This window comes from Notechis scutatus, chromosome 2 (assembly GCF_049901735.1).
Source record: "Notechis scutatus isolate UNSWTSFEM ecotype Mainland chromosome 2, rNotScu1.2, whole genome shotgun sequence".
NCBI classification, from domain to species: Eukaryota; Metazoa; Chordata; class Lepidosauria; order Squamata; family Elapidae; genus Notechis; species Notechis scutatus.
Genome location: NC_142010.1, coordinates 206,723,579 through 206,749,165, shown reverse-complemented (window position 1 = coordinate 206,749,165; position 25,587 = coordinate 206,723,579). Strand labels below are relative to the sequence as shown.

Here is a 25,587-nt window from a genome sequence, read left to right as displayed (position 1 = left end):
GAGTTGTTTTGTCTACTCCATTTAGGGGCAAGGTCGAATTATATTCAGAGGAATATAATCCTTTATTGATAAGTATGACACATAAGAGGTTTCCAAAGCTTCCAAGTGTTGAATAACGCACACACACACACACACACACACACACACAAAGAAGCACAGCACCAAGTTAAAGTACATTTAGTAGAAAACAACTATAAGAAGTCCTCAACTTATGACCACAATTGAGCCTAAAATTTACGTTGCTAAGCGAGACATTTATTAAGTGAGCTTTGCCCCATTTTACGACCTTTCTTGCCACAGTTGTTAAGTGAATCACAGCAGTTGTTCAGTTAGTTACATGTCTGTTAAGTGAATCTGGTTTCCCCATTGACTGCTTGTCAGAAGGTTGCAAAAGAGGATTACATGATCCCGCGACATTGCAACCGTCATAAATGTGAGTCAGTTGGCAAAGGTCTGGATTATATTCATGTGACCATGGGGATGCTGCAACAGTCATGTGAAAAATGGTCATAAGTCACATTTTTCAGTGAGGTTGTAAAGACTACCTATACAAATCACTACAAAAGTAGCTGCATTACTCTGAGCCTTACTAGAATCCAACACCAGATTCTGTTGAAAATCCAGAAGCAACTTCCGTTAAAATTACTTTTCTATATATAATCCACAGCAAATTAAACACATCAAGTGACAACCTACACAAAGCATATGACAATTATTTCAAGGCAGATTTTTTTCCCCTTTAAAAAAGCATTGGCAAGTCTTAAAATAAAATAATGCTGAATCTGCATTGGCAGTTGCTGGAAAACACAGATCTGAAACCTCTAATTAAACTTTTTCTGTATAAGAACCCCCTGTTTCTTTTTACTTTTAAATATGGGGTAACCTTAAAAAAATATTTGGTGCTGTACATTAAAAATATAACTTCCATACTAATGACGACAGACTTGGCCAAGCACGTGGGCCTATGTTATATGTAAAAAATAAGAGAAAGGGAAAGAGAGAAATTGCAAATTTAAACATAATGACTGAAAACGTATAGCTATTTCCTTTGGTAGCAGACAAATCCAAAGAACATTTTCAGAACAGCAGCTCTTTTGTTCTTGCCTACTGTATTATGTTATATTTATACAACCGCGGATCAAGTAGTTGATTAAATGCATACGCAGCACAGTACCCTTCCCTGTATCAAGATAATACATAAAATAATAAGAAGCTCTGGAAAACATCCATAGTTACAGTAAAGAGAAAATAATGTATAGAATCTAACAGATTCTACATCACTGTAATTATTACACTTTTTAACACTAATGTCAAAATGTATGAGTATCTAATTATATCCTTATGGTACTATGTTTTTTTATTCATTTCCCCTTTTTAAATAAGAAATGAAGAATTTAAATTCCAAGAACTCCCAAATATTTAGGTGTTTTAAAACAGCATTCATGTGTATACTGCTTTTATTTAGATTTTATCATTCCCCACTTTTTTGGGCTTCTGCATTCAAAGTAATGTAATAAATTGCTTTAAACCCTAATTGTTCTACCCAGAGGCGGTATTTAACAGGTTCTGATCAGTTCTGGAGAACCGGTAGCGGAAATTTTTAGGAGTTCGGAGACCCGGCAAGTCCCACCTCTGACTGGAGATTTTACAGTATCCTTCCCCTAAGTGGCCCACTAAGCCACGCCCACAGAACTGGTAGTAAAAAAATTTGAATCCCACTACTGGTTCTACCATTCTCAGATTAACTGCCTTTCTGCTTTCAGATGTTTGCTGCTACTAATATAATAGCTTAGGTTATCCTAAGATGTACTTATGTGTGTGGCTATGACTGAATTCTGAAAGAAGTAATCAAGGGTTTAATTAAAACTTAGCTGGCAACTTGTACAGCTAGTTCAAACCTAATCTTTTCTGTATCTCTGGTTCACCAGAACTTTCACTGTGTCGTTCTCCTCTTGATCTGAAACATGCTTCCCTTGAGCAGTCCAATACTGCCTAATTTCATCTTTGTTCAGCCATTTTTCTTCTTCTCTCATCTGGCTCCAAGTAGGTTAACACTCGACCAGTTCCTTAGCCCATTTCAACTTCCCCCATCCATCAGAGACTATATGTATTTGAGAAAACGTCTATTTCCATGTCCCAAAGTTATTTTCCCAGGCTCAGATTATCACTTCATGTACAGTTTGTATATTTGAGAGATGGTGTGACAAGACAGCAGGCAGTGTTTACCTTTTCTATTCTGCCATACAACTGCAGAATTAATTATTTATTTATACTTTATATTTATAGGATGCCAAACTCAGTAATGATTCTTTTATTGCTGCCATTTGTAGCCACCGCTACAAAGACAGTAGCTTTGACAAATGCAGAAAGGATTTTAACAATGCTTTTCTTCCTGGCAAAAGCACAGGCACACACATTTGGGTAGTTTCTGTTGTCATTATGATTTAAAAAGAGTAAACACAGTTGACTGATAATAAATGGCTTCAGCCAACCACTAACCATGAGTGAAAGAAAAGTTTTTGTGTTATCATTCATATTCTCTGAAAAATGGCCAAGAAATCATAAATTCTGCCAGGGTATGTAAACTTATGAGCACAACTGTACATACGGAGTGGGTTCACACATTCTGCTAGGTTACAATGTGGTTTTTTTGGTTATGTCTCAGTATGAATCCAGTCACTGTGGTTTGTCCTCATTTTTTACAACACAGCACATTCTGCATTTGATTGCAGTTTATTCAATAAACCATAATCATCGTCAGGCACTCAGTCGGCCACTCTATGGATCGGCACCTTCCATGCCCCTTTGTCTCGCATTGTCTTCTTCAGATCCGCCATGGTCATCCTAGTGTCATTCTTTAGAGTGTCCAGCCAACTATAACGGATGACACCGGGACTCAATATACCACTGGTAGACAAACTAAACTACCCAGAAAATGGGAAAAATATCCATACCTTGCCATTCCAAGACTGGAAAAGTTCAATGGAACTATCAAAACATCAAGCCGGGAAAAGGGATGTGTACCCAGCAGATCATATGCCGCAGAGAGACATTGAGGAAGCAGGTGGAGTAAAACCTTTTTGCAGGATTCCTTAAGGCACACAGGAGCAAAGATGCGATGAGGAATAATAACCTGAGCAGAGGTGATAGGATCTTGGAAACGACAAGGATATGGTATATGACCACAAGCCTTTTCTAATAACCTAGCAGAGACAAAGAAGTCATTAAATGTTGATTTTTTTTAAAAAAAAAAAGTTATGAGTATTTGAAGAAAATTCAACAAAAAGTAGCTAAGAAGTTTGTGTCATTTATACAACATTAACAGGGAAACATCTGGATCAGATAACAATTTCTTTCCTTTGATAATCTTTTATCTTTATCTGCTATACATAGAATTCAGAATCTCATCAAGGCATGAAAAATGTGGTTGAGTTAGTTGCTCAAAATTATTGCTAGTCGCTCTGCAGGGATTTCAAATATTGTTATCTTTTGTCTCGCCATCACTTGCCGGTCACCTCTGCAATTTAGGCAGTGAAATAATCTTAATGCCGTAAATACTCAATAATCATGAACACCTCAAGCTAGGATGCTTGTAGAGCTATCTGTTGAAAGAAATTTTCATCTTTAAAGTTTTTCTAGATGAATGTGAAAGTTAGTTCTTCCACAGTCAGTGAAAACCATCATGATAACAAATCTGATAATTATAAAAACAAAGCACAGATTGAAACACGCCAGTGCACAGAAAAGAAAGGAATAAAATAAAAGAAGGGTTGAACATTGTTTCTATATACATGGCTTGTTGAATCATAGCAGTTGCTGACGTTTTTCACTTATGGCCTCTAACATTTTTGAAATAAATATTACTTGGATGAAGTTTTTGTAAGCTTGCCTAAATAATTTTTCCTGCTACTGGATAAAACCTAACAATGAGATTATATCATGCAGTCATCCTGTCCTGTTCATAAAATTTTAGAGGAAGTAAATGCTTTCTTCCATTTATAACCCTTTCATGTTTTGTCATTTAAACAAAAAACAAGGGAAATATATTTGGTTGAGAAAAATTGAATAGTTCTACAATACCTTTGATTTGTATAGTTAATTAACTATTTTAATCCTTTAACAAATTTCCTGTAATTAAAAAAAGGCCGTAAAAAATGCAGTTATGACTTCTTTTACAAAAACTTCTTTTACATTTTTCTTTATCATCTGCAGAATATAGGACAATAAATTATTGATATGCAGATAGCCTGAATATGTTAACAATCTGGAATGGTGTACAGTCACAACATATTAACAACAATTTTTTTTCCCAAATTCCTTTGAATAAACTTTTGAAATGAAACTAATAATCCAGAAGCAGTGGTTATACTAGATCTGCAACATGCTTTTAGGTAGTACTATCATTCTACAAATAGGAACAAAGATTAGAAATGTAATTTCTCAAACCAAGAATGAAAAGATAGAAACATGAATGGGATTTTAAGAGACAGCCAGCTAAATATCTGAAAGAAGGATGGCGAAAATATGATATAGGAATAGCAATAAGCTTCACAAGACATACCAGCATCAATCAAGGCTGTAAAAGATAGGGCAGTTTTTACCGTGCAAAATAATAAACAATTTGGAATTTAAAAGAAGAAATAAAAGGGATGCTTAAAAACATTGTTTTATTAGGCCTCGATTAAAATTCACCTATTAAGCAATCCATTTTGTCTTTGGTTTATAGCCTTTATAGTGACAACTGTAATCATGTACCTGTTCACCTCAGTGTTAGAAACTAACATGGTTTGAATTATTTAAAAATAACCACATTGTAACTGAAAGAGTATAAGCTCTGTAGAATTTAGGTGTTCAACTTGCACACTATGGAGCTGAAATAAATCATTTAAAAAGTCATGCTCCTTTTCAAAGAACTCTTTCTTTCTGTAAAAGCAACACACCCTTGCCCATCCTCTTTCAGTGGTCTATTTCTCCTCTACATTTTCTTCTGCTTTGATTAAACATGTTCCACTATTGTTCCTTGACTACGATGACTCATTTTCTTTTATAATAGAAAAAAAAATGTTCTGTAAAGTACATATTTTTCAGCTGTAATCACCAACCTGACATCCCCTTTTGAAGACAGCCCATCATTCTTCAAAACATCAGTTTCATAACTTTTTCTTTTAACTTCTGCCCAACAACCAACAGCAATAGCAAAGGTGGATGCTGGCATTGGCATTGTCACATAATAAAACCAACTTAATACACCTAAGGAGAAAAACATGTAGATTATGTTATATACCACTTTCACTCACTGTTTGTTAAATCTAAAAATGTCTTCCATGGTTCAAGTAAAGCCTGAAATATAGATGTGTTTTGGTTTTAATGTTATATTTTAATGTTTTAATTGAATAGCGGCTCTATACAATTAAGTTTTACAAAGATAAAATATTACCTAGAATGGCGTGCAGGACCCCTCTGAAATTTCTGCTTGCTTTGCAGGTGCTTTGAAGATCTGCTCTAGATCAGAATTTGGACGCATAAAGGGTAGGATATGGTTGAAGATCAGGAGAAAGTCTTATATTTCTATGTTGTGATATGAGATTTCACAGTTTTTAAATGGTGAGATTTCTTGCCTAATTTATCTGATGTGTAAGATGGTAGTGAAACTACTGAGTGCAATGCAATGTTGCATGAATGGAGGAAATCGATTTTTCCTTGCTCCATACAGCTTTCGGAATCCCTAATTCCTAAGCCAGTGGAGGTGAGGAATGTCAAATGTAGTGGGAGAGGATAACTGCCATATTTAGCAAATTTGGGGGGCGGGGGCGGAACTGAATAGAAAAGCAGGATATAACTGAATGTTATATCTCCTGAGTGTATACCTCCACCTAACTTAAGGAGATCTGCTACTTCCTTTGCAAATAGATAATGCAATGTTTAATACGTGGAAGGAGTACATGAAGCTTCAGTGTGGAACAGAAGAGAAAGAGCCTTGCCAACTATTTGTGCAGAGTGAGATGTTTAAGCAAAAGTATCAATGTGGGATTGATCTCAGTATACATACATTTATATCCACTCCAAGAGCCCTGTTTCTGCAGTACTGATCCAATATACTTCATCTAATACTGAACTATAATAAATTAAGTAAATAAATAAAAATACTGCAATAAACGAATGTTCTGTAACTTTTCCTTCATTTTGCTTAACATGCATCAATTATATCTAATGTAATTATTCAAGAGCCTTCCTCTATTCCATTGTATGTTTGTTTTCTACAAAACTTGCAAATTAGGTTCCGTTTTCCCCAATAAATGTATTTAGCAGTGATATAAAAGAAATTCACCATATATTTCAAACTCCAGGATTTATAAAATGCACTGCCCAGATTAATGCACATTTGCAATGGATCCACGGTGTGAACATAATTAATAATCACCTATCTTATAGTGTAATTAGAAGGAACTCTCTCTATGTACTGTATATGGACAGTTCTGAACAGTCTAAAACCAGTATTGTAATCTGAGAGTAGCAACTCTAAATGCCACTGTATCTGTGAATACATATGGGAGAGGGGGAGGGAGGGAGGGAGGAAGGAAGGAAGGATCTTTTACTGGGGAAGGAAAGGCCTTCTTTCTTACTAAAAACAGGACAATTTAATTATAGGCAATTGGTTGGCTTCCCCCTGCCAAAAAAGTCTAAATTAATGGGTAGGTACTCTGTTCAGGACATTTCAGATCCATTCCTGTGGTCTCTTACTCTGGGAATAAAAACACAGAGAGTAAAAAAGCAAAGGGAGCCCCACAGCAGCCATTTTGTGGTCAAATGCAAGGTAGGTGATTAAAAAGGAAAATCTGTCAAATGTATCTTTGGGACTGAAATGTTTCAGACCTTTATAAAACTAAATGACTATCTAAATGATAACGATTACTTTAGATGCCTTTGTACTTAACCGTTTTTTATTTTTTAGGTACTATACTATAACTATGATGCTCATTGGTATTAGAAAGTTTCAGTCTACTTTCCCATGTATCATTTTTAATCGTATATAACTTTCTCTTGCAAATCATATAAAACAGAAGTATTTGATAATTCTTCTCTTCATTCCTCTTTATCTCTAACTACACTGTTTTCAAAAAAAGTGCAAGAAACAAACTAAACTAAAATTATTTTCTTTATCTTCATGTTTTCCTCTTTTCTTCCTCTTTGCCTTTCAGTCCAGAGTGTTAATCCACTATCTTACTACATATATCTATATTGAGACCCTGTGAAGCTCCCTTGGATACAGCACCACCTAGGGTAGAATATATCTATATATATAATTACTTTTATGAAAGAAATGCATATTTTCATGTGGTATAACAGAAAACAGAAATCCATAAAACATCAATGTGCAATGTATTTGTTAAAAATTAAAAGTGAATGGCTTCCCATGAATATGCTGTATTAATAATTTTTATAGCAATCAGTTCTCAAAATCACTTCTATATGAAAATTTACACATAAATAACAGGGAGAAAATTCCCATCTATTTACAAACTATGCAAATTATTTCCAATAATTTGCAATAATGTATAAATTTAAAATGTTATCTTAATTAATAATGCATGAATAATTTCCATTCAATGTTCTCATTGAAAATCCACTCAGTTTTTAATTGTGTTATTGGGGTGCTCCATTTATTTATTTTTCTTTTTACCCCTCTTACTAAGGGATGCAGTGGCTCAGTGGCTAAGACGCTGAGCTTGTTGATCAGAAAGGGTGGCAGTTCGGCGGTCTGAATCCCTAGCACCGTGTAACCGAATGAGCTCCTGTTATTTGTCCCAGCTTCTGCCAACCTAGCAATTTGAAAGCATGTAAAAATGCAAGTATAAAAATAGGGACCACTTTGGTGGGAAGGTAACAGTGTTCCATGCGCCTTCGGCGTTTAGTCATGCCGGCCACATGACCATGGAGACGTCTTCAGACAGCGCTGGCTCTTCAGCTTTGTAAAGGAGATGAGCACCACCCCATAGAGCTGGAAACGACTAGCGCTTATGTGCGAGGGGAACCTTTACTTTTACATTACCCTTCTTAGTTGAATGATTTTTTAGTATCTCAATTATATTTCAATTTACTTCTTATCCTCTGCCTTGTGAATAGATACACTGAGAAGGGCATAAACTGACTTTTAAAAGACATTTAATATATTTTAATAATATATTGTCATATGTAATATAAGAGAAATCCAGGCTTTATATTATTTCTACTGCATTGCAATTAATTTAATCAAGCTTAAAATCTAATGATCTAAAAAGCCTGAAGAATGAAAAAGAAATGATAGCTGATAATTATTTTAACTCCTATTTATTAAATCTCAGTTAAGAGGCTTTTTATCACACTTCTTGAATCTAGCAAGAGAATTTGAAATGAAATATTTTTACATTTTGAAGGAGCAAATCACCTCTTGATGATTTGCCTAGAACTATCCAGCAGGTTTCCAACAGAAATTTCCACAGAATTTTTTTTAATGTCAACTAATATGAAACTGGAGAAAAACAACAGATGCTCTAAAAACTGCAAATACAGCACACTCTTCCCCAAATCTGAAGGAGGAAGAGATTTTTGAAATTGTGACAATAACTTGTTTCTGGAAAAAATATTATTGGACTGAAAGTTTGTGGCTGCACAAGAAAGCTGGATAGAGTTGAAGATGAGCTGATAACATTAGTGGAAAACACTTTAGTGAAAACTCCTCCAAAATTAACATTTCTTTCTAGAACTTCCTATTTACCTCTGAAATTCCCAGCTAGCTGGACTACCATGGAAGGAGATCCACAGATATTGAGTGACCAAGTAGTTCCCACTCAAGTTTTCAAGTATTTATTCTGGGAAATCCAGTCTCACTTGCTGGCCAGAAGTTTATGCAACATTTAAAAGGCAAGCAGGAGCTTTCACTATTGAAAGTGAGGGCACGACAAAGAATGGAAATTTAAGGAAATTCATACTGAATGTTAAGAGGAATGTCTTTTTTTTTAAATTTTGCCAAAAAAATAACAATACAAATTCAAACAAAGAAAATTAGAAAATCAAATTTTGACTGGGATAATAGGCATGCCAGTGTACTTATGCATGCCCCCTTAGGAATCTCTTAAATACGGAGTGAGGTCCACAAAAATTAAATTAGAATTAAAACTGTGACAGTTCTTTTTTATAATTTTTTAATTTTTTTCAACTAGGAAGTTTTTTCTTATTAGTTTGTAGTATAAAATACAAAAAATACAAAAATAAACAATAGGAAAAATAGGGGAGGGAAGAGGGAAGGGAAGAGTGTAGAAAAGAAGGGAAAAAGAAAAAAAAGGTGTTGACTTCTGACTCCCTTTGGTGCAGTAAAATAAGATAGTAATATCAAACCTCAACTTTTTACATTTACATAATAGTATAAACTAGCCATTTCTATATCAACAAATCTATCTAATTAGTGAAACCCAAAATCAAAATTTATTTTTTATCACTTCAAGCACAAAGTCCAGAAGTGGTTTCCAAGTAGAAACAAAAGTAGTTATGTTTTTTTTTCTTTTATCAAAGCAGACAATTTATCCATCTCTACTAAACTATGAAAGTTCCTGATGATAAGAGCAGTGGTGCATTTGAACAGCATTTGTTGATTCCCAAGCTCTACAGGTTTACAAGTGGAGTCTGGATGGTTACCTGTGAGGCATGAATTAATGGATTTCTGCATGGAGCAAGGAATTATACTAAAATGATCTATGGGATTTCTTCCACTTCACATATTTTACGGTTTAAAAAATGTAATCCCTCTCAAATCTTAAATACCCATACCTTGAATAGTACATACCCATCACATTATTTACCTTGCAGGGTAAATAATGTTATACAAAATGCGGAAGGAATAAGAAACTGTCATCCAGAAGAAAGCACGACTTTATGAAAAATGACTTCTGTGGGTTTCAGATCTCATGCCAATTGCAGTTAACCAAAACAGAAGCAAAATTGTCTACAAAAAGCAGGAAGGGGAAACCATGCAAGCTCTAAAATCACAAAGATCCATTCTCTCAACACTAAACCACTGTTTAGAGCAGGAATTTTTGAACTAGGTACAACCTGAGCTTCACTGACACAGAGAAGTAAGGTAACAGTTATAGATCTTCTCTATGAAGAAAATATTTGTCACAAAGGGTGGTTGCCCTTTAGTCCTGTCCTGAGGTGTTCTTGGATAGGGGCCAGTCAGCTTCTTGTAGCTAATGAGTGGCTGTACCACAACAATAGAAGGAGGAGCACTTTCAAGCTTTCTTTAAACTCCCATTTGGCAACTTCCCGCCATCTACCTCAAGAAAAAGTTGGGGAAGCTTAAAGCAAGGAAGGTGAGGCCAGCATTGCACAGGACCTGTTTGTTCTCTGCAGTCATTAACCAGGGTGTAACAGAATGACTGCTTTAGGAATGGAGGCAGAGAGAAGAAGCAGAGTTAGATGGTGGTGTAGTTCAGGAAACTCCAATGATCTTGGCTAGGAGGGGAGTGTGTGCCTCACTGAAAAGAAGAGAGGAACACTGCCCAAGTGGGGATGTGCTCCCAGTATGCCCTCCACCAGCCAAGCTCTACAGACTGCGGTCCTGGGGAAGAAACTGTGTACTCACTTTTAAGCTTTTCCATGCTCATTGGTGAGAAGTTTTAGGGGTAGGGTGGTCCCAGCACAACTTTGGCCATCTGTTCCTCCTATTAAGTGATCTACCTGCTGTGTGTCTCAGATAGAAGGATCTCAGTTTCTGGCTCAGTTTCTGGCCACTTCCCACACATCAATGGACTCAAATCTTAAGCCAGATTCAGTATTTCTCCATTAAGCATCAAATGCCAATTGCTTTTTTCTGTGTCAAACAGTACATTATTTTAGGTCAGCCTCTATTAAATATACCTGCGTAAGGCGCTTGCCCTGAAAAGTGCCTCCATTGGGGGGTCTTTATGCCGGGGCTCTCTTGGCGATAGTATTGGGAGCCTGCGGCTGCCCGGGCTGGGCACTTTGCGCCGTGGAGCGATCCCGTATCTGAATTTGAGCTAAATTTTCAGAAAATTGAAGACAAAACATGATTTTTTCTAACAAGGGAACTGCCAAAATAATTTTTATTACTTGGCAGAACTGAAAATAATGTTCAGGCACAGTTGCCTCTTCTAAGCAGACAAATCCTGCCAAGTTTCAGATTATTAGATTTAAGGATTTTATATTTATTTAGCAACAACCAAAACAAATATTGGTGTTCTGCTTTAGAAAAAATGCTGTCAGATAAGTGGTCAAAACCCTGGAATGGTAAAAACCTTTCTGATTTGCAGAATTTTGTAAATAAGTAAATGCATGTTTAATGGCATTCATGATATTCAAACATTTCTTAATGTTTGATTTGCTAGAGGCTTCAGTTTCAGGCTCTTGTGCTAAGAAACTAGTCCTTAGGGGCTCTCATGAGTTTGGACCATTGGTTCAGAGATATATTTGAATGCTGCCTAATTTGCTGATCAGATTTGCTTAAAATGAAAACACACATTCTATATAACATTAAGAATCTGCAGCAAATAGAAAATTACTTTAAATTATTACTTTAATAATTATTCTATGAAGTAATAAACAATTTTAATGTTATTTTATTTATTATTAAATTTATTGGCTGTTCATCTCATTACGGGGTAGGATGTAAATTATCTAACAGTAAAAGTCAAACAGAAAAACACAATGCAAAAGTGATGGAAATACTGGGATAGTATGCAGGATTTGGGAGAGGGAGGGAGGGGTAGATGCTTAAAGTGGGTGACAGTTATAATAAAGAAAAATAACTTTTTGTAAATCCTAAACAAAATTATACTAATGTCTTTTGTGTTCTTTTCAATACCCAAAAGTATAGTTTGGATTACTAAACCTAACTACAATTAATATATTTAAAAAATGAAATAGTGATATCATTTGTAATCTACTTATTAAGAGCTCTATGGTTTCACACCTAATGATTAAACTTCCCAAATTAAAAGCAACCTTTCCTACTTTCTAAAAAAAATTATATGGCACCAAGAAATCTACTACCTGTATACATTTGTAATATACAAATTTGAATCATCAGCAAAATCACTGACTTTGCTAACCTTCTTTCTAATCGTTTTCAAAAAATTGCTTTTTCTAATTAATCTAGGGCCATAAAAGATCTTTAGAACAACAGGTTTGAAAAGCTTCCTGGTAAGTTTACCATCTTTTTTGAGCAAAATAAAAATTAACCATAAGAATTTAAAGAATTAGAAATAAATGAAATGTTAATCTAAGAAAGTTATAAACCAATTAAGAATGCAAACACATTTGGAATATTAAGATTTTTATTTTAAGATTTTGGAAAGAAATAAAATAGTGTTTCATAGAAGCCAAATTGTTTTGTCTACGTTAAGCCATAATAGAAATATAAGACTTTATTATTTTGGAAATTGGACACTAGAAGGAATGAAAGATTACAGGCAGAAAAAAGGGGGAAAAATGTAAACTTGTCTTTGGTTTTTTATTACTACTGGAATTTACAAAATGACACAAAACATTAAAAATTCTCAGGAGATTTTCAAAAAATGGGCCCAGAAATTAGTAACTATGATATTAGCAACATCAACTATGATGTCTGTTTCCATGAACAGACTATGCATAAAAAGTGCTAATGAAGGAATGATAGATGTGAAACAAATTTTACCCAATACAAAAATAGTGAAATCAGAAATATTGGATATCAAACGAAACTGTGAATTAGAAGATAGAGAAGTCAGCTAAAGTAGAAAAACAAATGGCAAGCCAAGGGAAAGATCCTAATAAAGACTTTTTACTGGTTACACAAAATAAGCTGATTAAAGCTTTGAAAATCAAAGTGAAATTACAAATGATAAATCAAGAGAATGATCTGGATAACAACTAAAGCCTCAATGCAGCTTTTGGGATAGGAAAAAGAGAAACTGAAGAAAGAAAGAAAGAAAGAACAAATTCTATTGTTAGAAGTAAAAAAAAAAAAAGAATATAAAATTAGTTTGTTTGACCAAGGTTAAAATATGTTTTATAAAGCTCTGGTAACCCTTTATGGACTTTTCGCCAACACCAGGACTGAAATATTGATGATTAACATATAAATAAGGGATGGGTTGCAGGGTCTCCAACCTTGGCAACTTTAAGCCTGGAGGACTTCAACTCCCAGAATGCCCAGCCAAAGCTGGCTGGGGTATTCTGGGAGTTGAAGTCCTCCAGGCTTAAAGTTGCCAAGGTTGGAGACCTGGGTTATAGGAAGAAGAGAGATTTGTTTGTAACCTCGTAGGGAGTGAAGAATTATCAAATTTGTCTACACTTGGGGTGAAAATCACTGCTTTATATATTTCTTTTCTTTTTTCTTTATCTTTCTTTGCACTTTTATTCTTTCACTTCCTCTTTCCATGGGCGTAGGTTGTGTTTGCTTTTACTACTGTAATAAAATTATAAAGATTTTTTTTTTAAAGAAATTTTAAGATTGTATTCTTATGATACTGTCAACATCCAGGTAAAGATTTACTTCTGAGAGACACTTATGAGAATAAATCAGTGGAAATACAGCAGAGCTAACTGAGAGAATGAAGAAGTGCTAATAATACTAAGGATTATATTAATTAAAGACTAACTATAAAAAAGCTCCTTTTGAAATGCCTATATTCTTCAGTAATTATGTCAATCACTATGTGTTGGTATTTTGTTGTTGTGTTTTTAACTTTAAATAAAAATAAATTTCTACTGTGAAGCAGATTTCAATGTGATAATTCAATCAACAGAAATAAGGTTAAGTAATATAAAAATAATCAACAACAAATAGGATTTGCTGTATCAGAGTTCAAATTGAACTGGTCCTTAGTATCAAGGCTAATCCAATCCAAACAGTTCACACCAAGAAGGTATTCTAAAACAAAATTGTTATTGTTATTGTTATTGTTGTTGTTGTTGTTTAGTAAGCATGCATACTATGACATTCAACTTGATTTCTCGTGTTTGTTGTATCAAAGAACAAAAATTATTTTAGGCCACTTTAGAATATCTCAACCACTTAATCCTAGCTCAACATACCAAGTACAATTCTAACCTGATCCACTCTTACTGCAAAAACTCTGATCACTCTTACTGCAATTGTATTTTTACAAATATTTTAAAGTAAAATTTCACATTATTGTAAGTTGTTATGGCCTCACAGAAACAGATTATATCATAACTTTGTTTTAAAATTAATTCACCTAAAAATGCATATTACTAGTTCCTGAAAATCAAGGACTGGTGAGAAAAGAAAAATTGATAAGAAACAGGAATCAAATAAGGAAGAAAAAATGTGATGTAAAAGAATGACTGTGAAGATAATAGATCCAGATAGATGTGGAGCCAAAATCTCATCAGACTATGTAGAAGAAATACTGCACTGATACTAAAGTATTTTCCAAATGAATTATTGAATCAAATATTAATACATGTTGTACCTTTTTCAGATTCTGCTGGTTCCGCTACATTCTCACCACTCATTAGAACAACAAAGCATGCATCTGCTCGGACTGTAGCTTGCCATGTTGACATGGCAACAGGCGGTTCTTGGCATGGAAAAAGGGCCCTGTTGTTTATTGGAGATCCCACTGTATAAACACATGGTCTGTAAGGAACAGAAAAAGATAAGGAAGTAGTGTGTACTATACAACTTATTACAAGGAAAACAAACTTGCTAACAGGAACAGAAATTCGAACTATTAATACCACTCAATACATCTGGTCTGAAAAGAAAGGATCATATGGGAGGATAATCATTTCTTGAACCTTATGTGAAATTTATATAAATTCTGACTTGCTCTTAGATGTCTTTGGAGATTGGAGAAGATAGAAATATATTGTATTTGAACTTATATGAACTTACGCTCCAATAGCATATTAGATAAGTTTTTGAAAAAATGTTTCTGAATTGATCACAACTTTACCATTACCGGGAATAACCTACCAAGTGAAATATGAATGTGTGGATTTACAAATGCACGCATGACTGGATAAAGCATTAATGATAATGCATTAGGAGGGTAGACTTTAGCAGTCCTCAAGCCTATTTGTGACCTCTATTTGTCTTTTTTGGCACAGCAATAGGGAAATCAAATGCTTCCATTTCCACTGAAGGAGAACATATAGTTTTAAATTTAAATACCAATAAATCCTAACTTTGGTTAGTTAGACTTTAGAAGGGTTAAAACCAGCCATTTGTATGCCCAATAGCACAGAAAGGAAAGGGGAGCTGTAGATAACCAAGGCTTCCTTTCTTAAATGTAAGGTTAACAACTGTGTACAAACCAATCCTAAGTGTATGTGGGTTGTTGTTTTTTTCAGAGATAAGTTAAATCACCAAATGTTCTGTGCTTTTCCCATAGTAGCAAATGGCAGCTGTTTAGTTCTATGGTTAACAAAAAAACCTTGTACTCAAGAACTAAACTAGAGTGATGGCTAGAGTTCTCCCTTTCCTTAGCAATTTTAGTGTAGCAGATAGATTTCTCTCCCATCCAATCCTTTCTACAGCGTCCTTAATTGTGGCAGAACCCTATGGAGTTCCTCTGAGAATGTAGCATCAACACATTTGGAAGGTACCCAGTTCAGGATGGCTATCCCCAAAAATGACTACAAGAAACCAAGACCAAGAATTGGTTCCCATACATAAGTCAGCCAAAGCTCCTTGATCTAATTCACTTTTGGTGGTATCCCTCTCCACAGAGACTCTTTAAATCCCCAATAAGTGGTTTCAACCATTAAAACAAAATATTACATCAAATATTTAGAAAGTTGCACAGCTTGATGACCTTTCCTTTCTATCTTCTAAAGATTTTTATTGCAATACCCCAGCAGGGCCTATTCTTTTTATTATGATGTTTACTGAAGAAGAGGAAGCACAGCCAGCCCACCTGTTACCTGATGCATGCCATTATCCACTCTAACACAGAGATTTTGACAGTAGAATAAAAATAATCACCAGAATGCCAGAGAACATTTAAAATCATGGATTGTCAGGCTTCTTTTTCCAAGCTCCTCTCACAAATTTTAGGATAAGACATATGGAGGAGTATACTAGTCTATTTATATAAGAATCTGAAAAAAAATGTATGAGTTGGTTGCTTGTTCTAACAAAGCACCCTGTTTTGCTGATGCATTTTAAATGTCACTCAAACCTGACAAAATAAAGGTAGTGGGGGAGGATAGTGTTGATTGCTTTGCTTTCGCTTTTGTAAATATTTATGAACACTATTCAAGAATTTTCAGTCAGCAAAGTTATTCCTATGCAATGTTTGGAAATGTTTAAATAAACCCCACAGTAGCATAACGATAGAACTACAATTAACATCTGGTTATTACCTATGAAGCTAAGAATATAAAGGAGAAAAATGCAGGTGTTATTTAACTACTAAATACATAGTGTTGATGAGAAATAGATATTTCTCCTATGAAACAGGTGTCAGTTTCAATTACTGTTTGTTTTGGAGGAAATAAGTCATCTGACACATTAATACACAAGATGGGGTCTATTAATAGCTAATATACGCTACCACTCTATCTATATATTTGAGGATCCTGGGTGAAAAATAAGGAAGCCAAAGTCTTATTCAAAATGTTCAGTGTATCTTATGGCCAGAACACACAGATTCTCCATCACGTGTCAGGCACCACATGTTTATTGCCTGTACACAATAATCTAGTCAACACTAAGTTGTCAGCGCTAAGTTGGCACTGGTAAACAGTGAACAGAATTCAAGTTGGGTTGAACTTGTGAGAATGTTATTGCAGGCTAATTCCTCTCTTGACTCTGCTCCCAGGCACTTATGATCTGGAACAGCCTTCTCCTGTAGACTGGGCCCTTCAATAATGTTCTTTTGAACATTGGGGAAAACTGGTTTTTTTCAGATAATCTTTGGTCAATTATTGTTTGACACTGACATTGCTCTTGGTTTCGTATGTTATTATATATTTATTTCATTATAAGCATTGATACTGATACATTATTGCTAACTTCTCTGTATTAGGGATTTCTGTGCTGTGGATGGTCCATTACAGTGCATGATTTGTTGAAGCTACCATGAGTCTTGAGGGAATCAACAGCACATAAATGTAACAAATAGTGGTAATGATAATAATTACTTTGACTTTTGTTTCAGCAAAACATAGAGCCCTTTGTTTCGTTGGAACATAGCTAACTTAAAAAGTTCCAATGCAATGATTCAGGTAGGTTCTTCTGTTCTAAGCAAAAAACGAATGCACTTTTCATTTCATGCATACCTTTTATTTATTTGCCACTTTAAGTGCCCAAAGCAATCTAAAGCAATGGGAATCGTATTACATTACTAGTATTTCAAAACAAGAACTTCAGTGCAAAATATAATAATACAGCATAAGAGAACATTAGTATAGGCATTTATACTTTCATTTAACAGCACATCAACTTACTAGAATAGAACACAAAAGTACTTAACAGTCCTCTATTATTTTATATCCCTACAATAAGAATTTAGAGTTTCACTTTCTCACACTTTCCAACAATTATAGCAACTACCTATAGGCCACAGCTTATATATGGGAAGACAGCAGGCAAATTAGAAATGGTCTATTTCTGTTGCTCCCCTCTGGGGGAGGACGTTTTGAAGTATTTCTAGCAGGACTACCAGATTCTGTAATAGCTTTGTTCCCTATGCCATCCGTCTGGTAAACTCGCAAGATTTGTTTTGTCGCCATGTACATGCATACATCTGAACTAGACTGTGCTGTTTCTCTGTGTCATATAATATATGTGGGTATGTAGGTATATGCATACTTTTTATTTTTGTATTCATTTATCATGTTTATATTGGAGGTGGTGTATATTGGAAGTGGCGACCCTTTGAAAGCTATATACAACAAAATTTCATTTTATATATGCCAATTAGTGTACATTTAAAGTGACAATAAAGTTATTCTAAGGTCTAAGTTCTAAGTTCAAATGCAATGGTGACCCTGAAGGCATCGGTTCCATATATCTTACCAAACTTCCTCAAAGTAAGAGTGTCACTGGACCAAACTTACACTTTCGTCTTCCATAGGAGCTTGGGCTGCTTAGCCTTTGTGACAAGGCTTAAGTTTTTAAATCTCCATTGACATGGGAGAAGCCAAAAAGAAGGCAATGGACAGATTGTATCGGGACACATATGAAGTGTATAAAATGTATTCCAAGTGTACCTTCCGCAATAAAACTACATTTTAGGATCAGATGTTGATGAAAAAATTTAAGAAGTACAACATACAGGGCATCACTTTTTACTTGCTCAATGCAATTAAGTAGTACAAGCATAAGAATTTTCCTCCAGCCATTTGAAAACACACTAGCCAATCTAGAATAAATTAGGGTGTCAAAACAAGAGAATTGTAAGCATTTCAAAACCCAAGAAAACCTTGAGCTAAATATTGGGGCGGGGTGCTAAATATTAATTTGAATAATTTATAAATGGCTTTTTCCCTATAAAATTTTAAAGTGTTGATTATAATTCAATACAATTATTTATGTACTTAAAGCCAAATGAGAAACTGTAACAGCTTATTTATAATCCTATTTTGATTTGTTTTCAAAAGGGTAAACATCATTGAAGAGAAATTTGTATCAGAACTGGGGATCCCAGCTAGCCACAATGAGAGAAAAATGCTGGCATGCACACAATGACTTCATGATGTAAAACCCACCCTTACATGCATACCAATTTGTGACACAAGTACTGTATTTACCGGACTATAAGCCGCTACTTTTTTCCCACGCTTTGAACCCTGCGGCTTGTACAATAATGCAGCTTATCTATAGATTTTTCTTCGCTAACTGCCATCAGGGGGCGCAACAATATTACGAGGCACATCCTGAAAAACAAATGGCTCTGATATTTCTAGATGCACAGAAGGCATTTGATAATGTGAATTGGCGATTCATGTTATTACTGTTGGAACAGATGGGCTTTGCTAGAAAATTTATTCAAGCAATAGAAGCTATATATTATAAGCAAACGGCAAAGGTAATGATAGAGGGAGAACTGACAGTCTCTATCAATATAAGAAAAGGAACAAGACAAGGGTGCCCACTATCACCTTTGTTGTTTGTGTTAACTTTGGAAGTGCTAAACAGAAATATTAAAGATGAAAAGAATATAAAAGGAATGAAAATTAAAAAGGAAGAATTTAAGCTGCAAGCATTTGCAGATGATCTGGCTTTCATCTTAGAAGACCCTCTAGAAATAGCACCAAAATTGATAGAAAAGATAGAGACATATGGAAAGGTGGCTGGTTTGAAAATAAATAAAGATAAGACAAAGATCTTGACAAAGAATATGCTATCAAGACAAAAGGAAGAACTGGCAGACCTATTGAAAATTCAGGTCACGAATAAGATCAAGTACTTGGGGATATATTTGACAGCAAGATGTAGTACACTAAAAAAGAATAATTATATCAAACTTAAAACAGCAGATAGCGCTAGATCTGGCGAAATGGGAAAATTTACAACTGTCATTAATAGGGAGAATTTCAACAATCAAGATGAATATATTACCCAGAATTTTATATTTGTTTCAAACAATACCAATTAGGCTTGGAAAAGATTACTTTGAAGATTTAAATAAAATTGTGTTGAAATATATATGGCAAGGTAAGAAAGCGAGAATAAAGTTAAAACTTTTGCAAGATGCTAGAATTAGAGGAGGATTTGGTTTGCCTAATTGGGAGTTGTATTATCAAGCTACAAATCTGATGTGGGTTAAGGCAGTGGTCCCCAACCACTGGGCCCCGGACTGGTACCGGTCCGTGGAGCATTTTTTACCGGGCCGCAAAGAAGTGGGCGCCGCCATCTTGTTTCAACGGCGCTTTAGAAAGTGCTTCCGGGTGAGCTTGTCGGTCGTCGGTTGGAAAGCGGCGTTTGCGTGCTGAATCCTCGCGTCTTAGTTTCGTCAAGGGGGGGTGGCTTCGAACGAAGAGCCATCCCGATGGCGGTGGAGTCTCGCGTTAGGAGGAGATTAAGAAAGAGCCCGAAAAGCCCATCAACAAAGGTACAAAGGAGGAGTTGAAGGTGGCGGGGAGAAGCGGGGGACGGCTGGCTGGCCGGTCGCTCGGCTCGCCTTGCCTTGGTCGTGCGTGCTGATGTTGGTACCAGTCCGTGGATCATTTTGTGATGCCAGTACCGGGCCGTGGGACAAAAAAGGTTGGGGGCCACTGGGTTAAGGAATGGATAACACTAAGAAATACTAGATTGTTGACATTAGAAGGACATGATCTGTTGTTGGGGTGGCATGCTTTTTTATGGTATAAAGGAACTAAAACACAGGGGTATTTTAGAAGACATTATATACGGGAGTCTCTGTGGTTAAACTGAGAGAAGATTAAAAGACAATGTTATTTGAAAATTCCAGTCTGGCTATTGACTATTGAAACATTTTCTTATCCTATAATATACAAAAAGGAACAAACAGTTAGATATGGTGAAATATTGAACGAAAAGGGTCAACTCAAACCTATACAAAAACTAGAGGAACAAGGTATAAAGATGAATTGGTTTTCATATGCGCAAATACATTCAAGGTATGATAAAGATTCTAAAATGGAAGGTTTCTATGATAAATTGACTGATTTAAATAAGATTTTGACAGGTACTGATGCAAAGGTGATTAAAAAATTGTATGGATATTTATTAGAAATTAAATTAGAAGAAGAACAAGTTAAAGAAACTATGATTGCTTGGGGGAAGAATTTTGGATATGGGATCGATTTAGAGAAATGGCAAAAATTGTGGTCTCAAAATTATAAAATGACAATGTCAACAGCATATAAAGAAAATTTGTATAAGATGTTTTACAGGTGGCATTTTTCCCCCGACAAGAATAGCAAGAATGTTCAAGAATAAATCCAAAAAATGTTGGAAATGTCATCAGATACCTGGCTCATATTACCATATGTGGTGGACTTGTGCAGATGCTAAAAAATACTGGACTAAAATCCACATGTGGTTGGAAAAAATGACAAAAAAACATATAGACTTGTAAACAGAGATATTTTTATTGGGAATTTTACCTGAAATATATAGTAAAGACTTGAAATACCTAATTGTAAATGTATTAACAGCGGCTAGGATTGTATTTGCTAAAAACTGGAAAAATGAGAAAATACCATCACAGGAGGAAATCATTAAGAAAATATTGGAATGTGCTGAAATGAGTACATTGACATTTGAAATTAGAGAACAAGAGGATAAACAATTTTATAAAATTTGGGATCTATTCTATCAATGGTTAGACAATAAAATACAGTAATGAAATATGTAGACTCTTAGAAACTAATAAATATATAAAGATGTACTTCTTTCTTATTATATCTACAAAATGATTTTAGGATAGATTTGGGATGATAATATGAACTGTTATAAAACAAACTAAGTAAATTATGATTATTTTGTAAAACATGAATGATTAAAAGTATAGTCAAATGATTGATTAATAATACTAAGGTATTTAATTTTTGATTGAAAATACGAGATTATATGCAATGTAATTGTAATTGAAGACTAAGAAATGGAAGCACAAAACAATTTGTAAACCAACCGGCACACTGTATGTACACATATGGAAGATGGCTTGATGTTTTTATGTTTTGTTTGTTTATGTTTGCTTTTAAAAACCAATAAAAATTTATAAAAAAAAAATGTGACAGACGCAAGAGGTCAATGCAAAGAAGACGACACTACTGGTAGTTTTTGGTGCACTCGACGCAAGCAGCACGACACACACGAACGCAAAATATTTTTCACACCCTCATCATGGAAAGTACACGAAGAAAAGCATATGATGCAGCTTTTAACTTGAAAGCAATCGATCTGTCTATCCAGGAAGGAAATAGAGCTGCTGCACGTAAGCTTGGCATTAATGAATCAATGGTGAGACGTTGGAGATGTCTGGCCGCATGCGTAGAACATTCTTCTCTTTCTGTGTAAATATCTCATTTCACAACGTATATATCTGCGGCTTATAATCTGGTGCGGCTAATATATGTAAAAATATTTTTTTCTTTTAAAATTTAGTGGGTGCGGCTTATATTCCGATGCGCTCTATAGTCCGGTAAATACGGTACACAAGGCATAGAGTTTGCGTCACGATGTTACAATGCATGCTTCATCCCTTTCCTCCTCCTACAGATGCCTACAGGTGGTTAAATGTTCCTCTCTTGATACTATTTTCTCACTCTGAACTACTCTACTCATCTTGGAGTTGTTACTTGGCCATGAAGCAAATAGAAGGGGATCACATATGTATGTATACAGTATGTATTTTTATAGGACAAACATGGAGAATAAAAGTGTACAGAGGGGAAGAACCATCTAGGCATTTTTCCTGTGCATGGCTTTGACCTTTTATGAGCATGAGGTCAGGCATCCCCTAAAATCTTGTATAGTTGCATTTATTAAAAGAGAAGTTATTAACATATCTAAAAATATAGGTATTAAGCAATTGAAAGACTGTAACATGCATTTGTTCCTGATGAAATATTTTATAATCTGCATTACACAACAGGAATAGAAATCAAGTCAAGGGCTGGTAAATGAATAGCCTAGGTGCAATTAAAAGAGGCAAATTGACAGTAATGAAGTCTTGTAGGCAAGAAGTGTGGTGCATATACAGTACATAAAATATACTGGCCTTTGTTGACTCAGAGCCTAGGGTTGATGGAACGCCAACCCAACTAAAGATTACTGTTGAGATGGGCTAATATGCTACAAAATTATATTTGGCACTGAAAAGCAAAGTCTCATTAAAAAAATTAAAATATATACCTCATTAAACAATACAATTATGTTCTGATCCTTCAAACGTTCCATACATTTCATACATTTTGCATTTACAGCATTTTTTTAATGCAAGTTCTAATTTTCCTAAACATTTGACTGTTTTAAAAAGCAAAGTGAAACTGCTTTAGAAAATGTTTGCATCTTTTATCTAAACTATACCAACAATTATTATCTTGAATATTTTGGTTTGTGAAATGTATGGGTTGGGGTCAGACTCACAGTGATAAAATCCTCAAAGCTATCACAAGCTCTGAAGTTTATCGGCTGTGCTACTCATGCATTTAAAATCATTATGAATGAGATCATCATTCATAATTCAACTGTGTCCCATCTGGAATGTAACACCAAAAGGTACCAAATGCACTCAGGACTGCTGCTTACCTGTCACTTTGATCTGTGGTCCAGCTAAGTGATTGTCCTTCTGGCTTTGTTTTATACCATATTCTTATAGCACGAGGGAAGTCCTCTGGCAGTTTGATCCCTGCTTTCCTGATTTCCAAGCTCCAAGTGCCTGTCATAAACAGAAGCTCACCACAAGCAGGTGCCTGGCTGCAATGCTTGTAACACTGAAGCTGCTCTCTCCAATTATTTGTTGGTAATGTCACAAGTTCATGCACAATTCGATTCTGAAGATTTCTAGGATCCTTAGAAGCATCCATTAACTTGGCAGAGCTTGTACATTTCTCAATGCCTGGAACAACAGCAACATCCACCTCCTCGACCTTTAACACACATAAATCACAGCAGTCCAGGACCAGCAAGAAATCTTCACTCCCATGAATCTCAATGTCACAGCAGTTCTTTGAACTAGAAATCCCAGAAGCCTGTTCCCTGTTGCCATGGCTACCGTTTTTATCAGAAGTATCATTTTCACCTTTACCACAGACAGCAAAATCATTACATCCACTTTTAGTTGTGCAAGCACTTGCATCTGCCACAACGACTGAGCAGGCTTCAGGTGTCGGCACGCAGCAAGCTTCATCAGACCAAGAAGGACTGGCTCCTTCCATCTGCTTAATCTCTCCTTTTCCACGTCTTCTGACAGGCTCAAGGAAAATGACTACGGTGCCTTCTATAACATGGTTTCTAAAATCCACATCCATGTCTAAAACATAATGTTTTACCAACATGTGGTTAGTGTTGGCCATCAATGGCAGATCATCTGTGGTAATATCTAGCTCCATTTGTCTATGTCTTCCATGCAAAGAAATCTGGCTAAATCTTGCTGTTTCCAATATAGACTCTGCAGCAGAAAAAAAATTGTCAGTATGTCATGCTTTCCACTTGTATAAAAACCTGCTATGTACAATGATATATCCCACTGACAACAAAAAAGTGAAGTATTGATTTAAATTAGGACTAAGAAAATGGGAGCTTTGTACACTGGAAAGTATTTGTAATGATAAATAAATCTTTTTAATATGGAAAAGCCAATATCAATATTAAATTTGTTTGTTATTCATAACAAGGTAACTGCAAAGAAATTAACTTTGCAAACAAAACGAATGTCATTTACATAACCACCAGAAAACAAAATCAGTGAAACAGTACTGCACTTCTGTATAATGTTATCAATTAAAAGGAACTTCTGCAATACAGAAGAATCAACATGAATTTATTGCAGCAATTCAGTTGATATGATCGCTTGTCTAATTTATAATTTTCTTATATGTAATTTTAAAAAGTATGATTTTGGGTGTGTGTGGTGTATGCTTTTCAGTCAGATTTGACTCATGCAACTACAAAGACAAGTATATGCAGTTTCTTGACAACATTTTCAGAAGTGGTTTGTCATTGCCTTTTTATTTTTTTTCTTTAAATGTAAGTACCGTATTTGCCGGCGTATAAGACGACTTTTTTGCCCTGAAAAACATGCCTCCAAGTGGGGGGTCGTCTTATACGCCGGGTATATTCTTCGCCTTGTTGGTGAGGAGGCTCGCTTCTCCCTCTCCTTGAGGTCATAGCAGGCGCTGGCGAATTGCAAAGGGTTCCTCGTAAATTAGCTGCAGATCTCAGAGCGGGGACTTTGCATTCAGTTGTAGCCTTGAGCGTCGGGTTACCCGTAGCTCTGCCAGGGAGGATTACGCCCCGCAATCCGGCCGGCTCCCTCTCGCTGAGGTGGGGCGGAGGTGGGATGTGGGTCCCTACTACCGCTAAGGCTCAGCTAGAGGTAGCGCAGCTCTTGACCCGGCTTGCTCGGTTTCTTCCTTCCGTTTGTTTTGCTTCGCTGGCGATTTCACCTTTTGTGGAGCTGGGCGAAGGGACTGATCGGACCCCGCCTCTGGGGCTTAGGCGTTACCCAGAATCAACCTGGTTTTCAGGCGCGTCCTTGGATGGACTCGGGAAAGGCAGGTGGAGAGGCTAGAAAGAAAAAGGATCTGGAACTCCTTCTTTCCTGCCAGATCCCTGGCAAGCAGCGTTGGGTAAGACCAGGCAGGGCCTGGCGTTTTCCGAAAGGACTTGCCTGTTGAGTGACATCAGCTTCTGAACTAAAGCCCACTATGTCAGATACAATAAAGCAGAATGGGTGTCTTTTTCTCTTTAAAGACGAAACAGAGGTTGGGGGTGGGAAGAGAAGAAGGGGAGCGATCATGTTAAAATGACAACTTTCTAGATCCAGTCCCGAAGGGGGAAAGGAAAAAAAACACAAACGCCTAATTTCCTTAATTTCACTGCAATTTCTCCTCTTTCTCACATCCCACATTGTCTTCTCTTGCTGCGGGAGCAATGTCACCTTT

The 25,587-nt window shown here is 35.7% G+C and overlaps 1 protein-coding gene across 7 annotated transcripts in view; it reads right to left on the bottom strand.

The window, feature by feature from the left end:
- The window catches only part of AOPEP (aminopeptidase O (putative)), a 192,399-nt gene extending 168,305 nt beyond the window's left edge, over positions 1–24,094 (bottom strand). For all 7 annotated transcript variants that reach the window (XR_015748062.1, XM_087957906.1, XM_087957907.1 and 4 more), the window contains exons 1-4: positions 23,231–24,094; positions 14,472–14,638; positions 5,103–5,250; positions 2,955–3,203 (exon numbers count right to left, since the gene is read on the bottom strand). Coding sequence is in view for 6 of the 7 variants with exons in the window: in XM_087957906.1 (XP_087814032.1) it covers positions 2,955–3,203; positions 5,103–5,250; positions 14,472–14,638; positions 23,231–24,033 (1,367 nt within the window). In the remaining variant the exon portion in view is untranslated. The remainder of the gene's footprint in view (positions 1–2,954; positions 3,204–5,102; positions 5,251–14,471; positions 14,639–23,230) is intronic.
- Between the last annotated feature and the right edge of the window lie 1,493 nt (positions 24,095–25,587).